Raw genomic sequence first — 8636 nt, forward strand, 5'->3', positions numbered from 1 at the left:
CTTCTGCATCCGTTGTCTCTTGTTCTTCTGCTCCAATCACTTGTGCAATAATCTCTTCATCCATATAAGTTTCGAGGATTGAAAGTGCTGCCTCAAACTTCGAATATGTGGTAGCATCCATTGCTTGATTGGTGTTATGAGATGGGATTTGGGTTATAAGTGATGATACACTACCAAAATCTTCAATGAATTCTAAATTTCACCATAACATTGGGGTTGTCATTTGTAGGTAAAATTCCGGTATTTCTTCAACACGATATCTAAATATTATTGTTATAGAGAGGCGGTTTTACAAAGAGTGTACCGTTATAATGAATGTCACTGCTGTTATAGGTAGAATGTTGTTATAGAGAAGTAAAATATAACATGAAAAATCGGTTCCGGAGAAAATCAGGCAGTTATAGTGAAATGTTGTTATAACGAATGACAATTATAGAGAGGTTTGATCAGAATAAAGATATTACCTTGTGATTAATTGATATTGTAACTACTAATTGTTACCTTTTCATCAATTTCTTAACAGGCCCAAACTTTTTCTGTTGAAGGATAAATATCATTGCCGTGTGAATTCCAGTTCCTTTACGTGCTTTTATGCTCAGAGTGTAAGCACTTGGTACGAATCAAGCGGAGGGAGGTTCAATGCATCAATTGCAAGCTCCACAGAATGCTAATTCCAAGGTAATAACAACTCTTACCCCTGCCACAATATCATTACAGACATGTGATAGCAAAAACTATATTAATTATTGTACTTCATCCAACTCACTCCGAAAAAACAACATTGCAGATGCGAATTTGAAGTTGAAATCACATATGGCAGCGGAACAATAGTAGCAAGAGTGCCAGAGAAATTGACTGAAAGAATGCTCTCGATGACAGCAGAGCAAGTATATGAAACTACTGTTATCAAGGTGCACATACATATAGCAGTAACATTAGTTCATCTTATGGAATTTTATTGAAAATCTTTAAAATTAATGATTCAACAAACTTTAAACTTCTTTGCGCAGAAGCAATTATTACCTGTTGAGCATATCAGGGAAGAACTATTGCACAAATATTTCAAAATTCACCTACAGAATTCAGTACTCTGGATACCGGATGGAACGCCTGGCTCATTAGTCGTTTTATCTTACAGCCAAAAACAAACCATGTTTGATTCACTGCACTGCTCAACATTGATAACCATTGGCGAGGGAACTAAAAGAAAGAAAGATAGATTCTATCACTTCTACAGAAGAAGATATCACTTTATCAACAAAAGATGTGTCGTTGAGCAAAAAATCAAAAAAGCTCTGAAGGTTAGAAACTGAAACTTGACTACTTAAGATTGTAATTAAAATACAAATCCCATCACATCTAATTTACTCTCTTTTTCCTCTTACGACTACTCAAAAATTAAATATTTTAAAATGTTCTTGTTCTCTCATAGTGAATTTATTGTTTATACAAATCAGGAAGCAGATTTTGACCAGCATCTATGACTGTTTTATAACATCCTACAGCAGTTGTACCACTTATGTTCAGAGCAGATTTTGATGAAGTTGTTCACTACAATACAAAACTCCAAATTTTGTGTAAATAAGTGTGTGTACTGTGTGTTTGTATATGCTTGTAAATGTTGGAAATACATTTTTAGCTGCTGTAGCACTTACGCTCAAAGCATATTTTGATGCAGTTGTTCCCTGTAGTACAATCCTTCACATTTTGTGTAAATACCACATATCCTACCTGGTTTGTTTGTTTGAGTTTTTAAGGAAAATAATTAGTTATATATCTTCCTCCGTTGTAATATTTTCGTTTCCCCGGATAATTAATACTTCGTCATTTGAATCTAGATGCAGTCAAATCTCTCTATAATGGCAGCGTTTGTCCGAAAATTTCACGGCTACTATAGTGAGGTGTTGTTATGTGTGTATACTGATATTTGATTTTTAGATCTCATTTAGCAAATATAAACAAAAGTACGCAAACAATTATTTTTCTGTACTTTTTATGTTACATATAAACGCAATACTTGTTAATTTTTAAATCTCATTTGATTTCATATCTCATTAATTAAAAATTGAAAAGACTAATAAATTCATAACTAGTTATACCATACCAATAAAGAATTAAAATCTAAAAAAAAAATTGCATTTAAAATCAAATGAAAATTTAAATATTTCAAGTTTGACGTAAGAATTCTACAATTGTAGGTTGTTTAATAAATTCCAGTCTCTTAGTGATAATATAACATTTGAATTGATGAAGAATTTTGTCCAAACTTTCAGCAAAAGGGATTCAAAGCTTTCCCTTGAACGCTGTCGAAGAGCTTAACAATTGACTCTATCTCACCTCAAGTAACAGTTGACTCTTAACAATAGCTTTTTATTTTTATAAATAATATATTTCTTACAAAATATTATTACACAATATTTGAGTATGGCTGTTATAGAGGTAATTTTATAAAGAGTGTACCACTATAATGAATGTCATTGTTGTTATAGGTAGAATGCTATTATAGAGAAATAAAATATAACATGAAAAATCGGTTCCGGAGAAAATCAGGCCGTTATAGCGAAATGTCGTTATAACGAATGACAGTTATAGAGAGGTTTGACTGTACATACAATTTGTTATGAAATGCAAAATTATGAAGTTAAGATTGTTTACTGTATAAAATGGTTTAATAACAAACAATAGTAACCCATCTTGGCAGAAAAATAAAAGAACATCTTCCATTGACCGATCATAAAGCATAAAATAAAAATGATTTGCTTAATGTAATAGGAGTATTTAAGTTCAAATTCGAAGAATTACGATAGATAAATTGAAGCGAAGTATCTTGAAAAAATTTCTTACTTTTATGAACTGTCGAACTTAAAAAATGAAGTTTACCCCATGCTTATTTTCTAATTATACTAACTAACCAGCTTCCAGATTGGGCTTATGATAGTATAATTTTTATTTTTTTTTGGTGATAAGGAACTAATGCGCCAGACAATGAGTAAACGTAGAAAATAAGGAATTAATGCTTATGATAGTATAATCAAATCATCAGTTGTATTAACTGACTAATCTTTTTCTTTTTTCCCATTTAACCAACCAACCAAAAGAGAAGAAAATGACAGCATTTCCTCGGTTCAACTTCCAAATGCCAATAAAATCAGAGTACACTACACAGCTATTGGGATGGACTGTTTGACGCGAACGAAGGCTGCTAGACACGAGCGAAACTGCTACTACTGTTGCTCCTATGATCTGGGCGGAATGGGAGTTTTCAACTCCAAATGCTCCCAAGTTTATTCATGAAAAAGAAAGGAAGAAAATGATTAGATGTACAGTCCCAACAATTAGAGATGGAAACCATCAAATGCTATATGTGGTAATTAACAATTAGGCACACAAATAGCAATTATTTCCAAAATTTGGTTAAATCAATAAAGATCTCATACATCAAACAATCTAATATGCAGCCTTAAAAACAGTTAGCTCTCAAACATTTAGACCATTGATCAAATCCAAAGCCTTCTTTTAGCGAGACCAAAGGGCTTTTAGCGAAGGACAAAAATTAAAGGTCATTTATTTGAGGGCCAAAAATTAAAGACCACCCCAAGCGAAGGACAATCTTGCAAATTGCCCTAAGAAGAATTGACTCAAATTGTTAGTAGATGAAATATTTTCTAGTCCCTTTTTACTTCAATCAATTAATTAAAATATGCTTCTTTATCCTAATTAATTCCCAAAAAAGGTATACCTATATAAGTTACAATAGGATTAAAGGAAAAATGTCAATGGCAATATTGATATAGGAATATCAACATTATTTTCGAATGATTTTAATTACAAAGAATGATGTTTAGTAATTTTTAATTCTAAAATATGTTGTTTGGTAATTTTTAAGAAACAATAAAAATATTCTTAATTTTAGAGAAATAATATCTCGAAAAATAGTGTAGTAATTAGTGAAAACATTCCAAACTCTTTTTGGGGAATTTTTAGGACTGAGAAGCATAGTGAAATTAATCAAACAAAAAAGGAGGCCGAATTGAGTGTCAATCAACACCACCTGTAAGCGTGGCTTAAATTAAAAAAGAATCCATCTATTTTAGTTTGACCAACTTACTAACTTTATAGAAGTTGTATGCTATAAATTCACTGGCTAATTTAATGACAAATAAGAAGCACGAGTAACTTAAGTAGTTAATTTTAATAACTACGCGACAAGCTTACTAATGAGCTTAAATAGAGTACTAATTACTCAAACGGAGAGAATAAAGAATAAAAACCCCAAATCTTGATAGCTTTTGCGAAATGTGAAGCAAATGAGAATGCATTTCTAGTAAAGATCACAAAAGTAACTCTTTAAGATGGAGCTCAAGGTCACTAGAAAGTAGACATATAAGAGGGATTAGGGTTTTTATTTCACAAAAAGGAGAAAGTAGGAATGGAATGACAGAAATTACGGTTCGATTTCGTCAGTGGAAGAACTAAGAAGGAGATCGCGAGGAGTTCGTGATGGAGACTGGAAAGTTCAAACTTGTGTTTGTACCTATTTTTCTTTTAACCATGCAGGTGCGGCTCACGGGATGCACGCGCGGCTCACGGAATGCACGTGCAGCTCACGGGATGCACGTGCGGCTCACGAGATGCACGTGTAGCGATCAATGACACTGTAATTGATCATGATGTGATATTTGACTTTTGCATTTTCTCAAGGTTTTGTGAAATTTCACTATTTATTTCGATGCCTTCTGCGCTATAAGAAAGACCCATTTGAGAAAACTCAATTCTTTTACAGCTTTTGAGTTTTATATTCTCAACCACTTTAGATTTGTCACTATATCAATCAATAATTCAACAATAATAGATAAAGTACGTTTTCCACAACTGAAATCAAAATGGCATATTGTCAGATTCTCTTAATTTTACATAGTTAACCAACTGAGTAAGAAGGCCAAATTTTATTTTAAAGTTAATTTTAATAAATTAGAATCCAATTTTACCTAGAAATCACAGAAAAATGAAATTAAAGTTGGGAAAATAGAAAAATGGTAGAGAAATGAATAGAAAAAAGGGAGAACGAGCTAGTGCAGTTGATGCATTTGCGATTGGGAGCTAGGGAGCTTTAAAAGCCCTCTAATTATTATCTTCTCTCCTGCTACTCATTCTATACGGTGCGGGGCGGGTTCTAACAGATGTTTTGAAAGTGGTTGCTGGTTGAAACAAATTGCTGAAATTTCACTATTTATTTCGATGCCTTCTGCGCTCTAAGAAAGACCATTTGAGAAAACTCTATTCTTTTACAGCTTTTGAGTTTTATATTCTCAACCACTTTAGATTTGTCACAATATCAATCAATAAAAGTACGTTTTCCACAACTGAAACCAAAATGGCATATTGTCAGATTCTTTTAATTTTACATAGTTAACCAACTGAGTAACAAGGCCAAATTTCATTTTAAAGTTAATTTTAATAAATTAGAATCCAATTTTACTTAGAAATCACAGAAAAATATCATGTGGGGCAGGTTGAAAACTTTGCGGGTTAAGACAAACCCGCACCGCACCTGCCCCACTGCCATCCCTAGCTGCAGGTACAGATGCAGCTGGTGGTGCTGTGGCAGATTTTACGTTTTAGGCGCTTTTGAGTGTTATATTTTATAACACATCTCAAATGAACCCGTAAATGCTTTTAATAATAAGCTTAAAAAGACTAACACCGACACCTCCAACTTCTCACTTGGCTCATTACTACTGTTGCCAGTTTTGGTCCTTGTATAACTAGTGCGTGGTTCCAAAAAAAACTACAGGTCATACTGCTAAAAACGTGAATTTTGTCAAGCTTGTTTGGTAACTAGGGAAAGAAATACAAGCATAACGAATTTTTTTTAAAATTCACTAATTAATTTGAATTTTAAAGTGAAACACACACATGCATGCACAATGTATATGTATATCCTTTTGGAATTAGTTAGAAAATGGACAGAGATAGAAACACCGGAATTCGGAGATTTCTAAATTAGGAAATTTGGTCCACCCTATATCAACTTTTGTCCTTTCTATATTTAAATAATAATAGTAATAACTGAAATAGAAAGCTCTTGCACTTTAATTGAGCTCCAAAGGAACAAACACGTCCTTTTCAGATCCAGGTTAATCTAGAGTTGCTTTTTCTTCTTTTGAGATTCTGGTGCAACCATTCCCTGCATAGAAAAGATGCATTTCCACTGTCAAATTTATTTGTATCTCGCTATGTCTAATTCATTGTCACACCCCTACCAGGAGTATGACGGGCTCCGACCCGTAGGCCGGGAACCACCTGACTCATCCGTGACTTTGAACATTATAAACCATAACTCAAAGAACATTCGCACGCGTAAAAGGCCCAACATAGGAATATCCGCTCATTCAAGACATATGTACATATGCATCGACAAGGTCGCCACAACATAATGTATTTCATAAAGCCGCAAGGCTAACAAGAAAGTATCAAGAGCTCAAAATAAGGCCGACAAGGCCACCAATAAATTATACAACAATATGAACCTATGGAGCTATAAAACATCTAACTATACACACACGTCTACGAGCCTCTACATAGAATACAAATGATCATAAGGATAATACCAAATAGACTGCAGCCCGAAGTAAGTGGGAGTGCTCCCCGAGAATCCGCCGATAGAACACCTACGGTCCGATCCGTCTTCCTACCTACCCGCGGTACGAGCGCAACGTCCACAAGAAGGGACGCGACGAATAATGTACTGAGTATGTAAGGCGTGAATAACAACATAATATAGACATGAAAGGTAACATGGAACAAAAGAGATAACCTGTACATCTGGATGCCTCATAAGGCGGATGCCATGCATGCTTAGCCTTTAAAAAAAAAAAATTATACATATACCTAGTACCATGCCCGGCCATTAAGGCTCGGTGTCATATATATAGTATCATGCCCGGCCATTAAGGCTCGGTGTCATATATATAGTATCATGCCCGGCCATTAAAGCTCGGTGTCATATATATAGTATTATGCCCGGCCATTAAGGATCGGTGTCATATATATATAGTATCATGCCCGGCATTAAGGCCTGTTGTCATCATTAGCCGCGTCCGGGCAATATCATAACATGCCTATTGCAGTGGTGTGCACATCTACGTGTCATGCCCGGCCGACTATAGCGCGGCACGGTGTGAGAAAATACATACATCTATATATAAAGCATGCATGAGAGCCAAATAAGAGCTATAAATATATCGGAGTGACGTAAGGTCGGTAACCTCCGATTATATTATGGAATAATCATCATCGTTCTATCTCACCTTGAAGGAACAATTATTATAAGGCGAGATCAACAACAATGAATAAAAATCAAGGAAATCACAAAAATAACTCAACATTCTCATATTTACATTGAAATCATAAGCTTGGGACTTTATATATGAAATCATCATCATCATCGTAATCATCATAGAAACATTCTCATCTTTAGCATCGTCATTAACATTGTAAAAACATGTCCGTTGTTGTTGTCATAAAAGCTTATAGAACCATAAATCTTTGACTCGGAAAATAGGGACATTTTGGAAAACATTTATGGATTATCAAGAAAGAAGTCATACCTTTGAATCATGAACTCTAACTTTTGGAAGTAAGGAGGTTATGAAACATATGTAGGGAATTATAACATAGGAGTTTCTAGAAATAGGACCATCGTCATCATAAAACATATTTATCTTTAGCAAGATCGTAACTCTATGAATCATGAATCTCTATCTTTTGAGAATAAGAATGTTCTTGGAAGACAGCTATGGATTCACAGAAAGGGATCATGGGACATTTGGAAAACACCTATTGGATTCATAAGAAAGTAATCATGCCTTTAGGAAAAAGAGGAATAGCCTTAACATACATGGAAGATAATTTCTCGACTTCCAACTTACTTCCTGTCTTGCAATTCCCTTAAGATCATTCGTAGCCTCGTAATCTATATATACGACCATCCATACTATTGTTAGGCTCATCGTCATACGCTCATCTTAAACCCTTAATTAAAATCCATTTAGAATCTGCCGAAATTCGAGCAAAGATCTCCCCTGTTTATATGCCTAGCCCGAAATCACAATCCAATAACCAACAACAACAACAACAATACCAACATCACAACAACATTATCAACACCAATAGGCTCCATAAAACATTCCATACGATGTTTTCCAAGTTTCTCAACTATTCAACTTATTAAACGACTATTTAATAACTTTATCTCTGTAAATAAACTAAAATTAATATTAATAAGGAGAGATTCATACCTTATTCTTGCTAGAGCAGCAATATCTTCAATGTTTACTTTGAATCCAAGCCAATTCCAACGCAAGACAAAACTATAATCGCGACTACACGTTGTCCGGACCTTGATTAATATGTCGTAACTTGAAATTTACTCAAAATCCTCATCTTTTATGTGATCTAAAAGCTCTTTCGCTTGCTGAATTTTCTGGAAATTTTTAGAAGATTATGATGGAGAAAAATGGGGTTTTTAACCCTTTATAGTGGCTAAAAGTCGGCAAGATCGTAGCAAGACTATAGCAAGTTGTTTCGCTTCCGTCACCTTAACTTGTAATGTCCACAATTCTCTATTCCGATGT

At 34.2% G+C, this 8636-nt stretch overlaps 1 protein-coding gene across 1 annotated transcript; it reads left to right on the forward strand.

The window, feature by feature from the left end:
• The first annotated feature begins 211 nt into the window (after nucleotides 1-211).
• Nucleotides 212-1762, forward strand: LOC132030002 (uncharacterized). The gene is made up of 4 exons (XM_059419458.1): nucleotides 212-602; nucleotides 788-911; nucleotides 1011-1301; nucleotides 1458-1762. Exons 1-4 carry the CDS (start codon nucleotides 592-594, stop codon nucleotides 1482-1484), a joined length of 453 nt encoding a protein of 150 aa, XP_059275441.1. The 5' UTR covers nucleotides 212-591; the 3' UTR covers nucleotides 1485-1762.
• The last annotated feature ends 6874 nt before the right edge of the window (nucleotides 1763-8636 follow it).

This window comes from Lycium ferocissimum, chromosome 9 (genome assembly GCF_029784015.1).
Source record: "Lycium ferocissimum isolate CSIRO_LF1 chromosome 9, AGI_CSIRO_Lferr_CH_V1, whole genome shotgun sequence".
NCBI classification, from domain to species: domain Eukaryota; kingdom Viridiplantae; phylum Streptophyta; class Magnoliopsida; order Solanales; family Solanaceae; genus Lycium; species Lycium ferocissimum.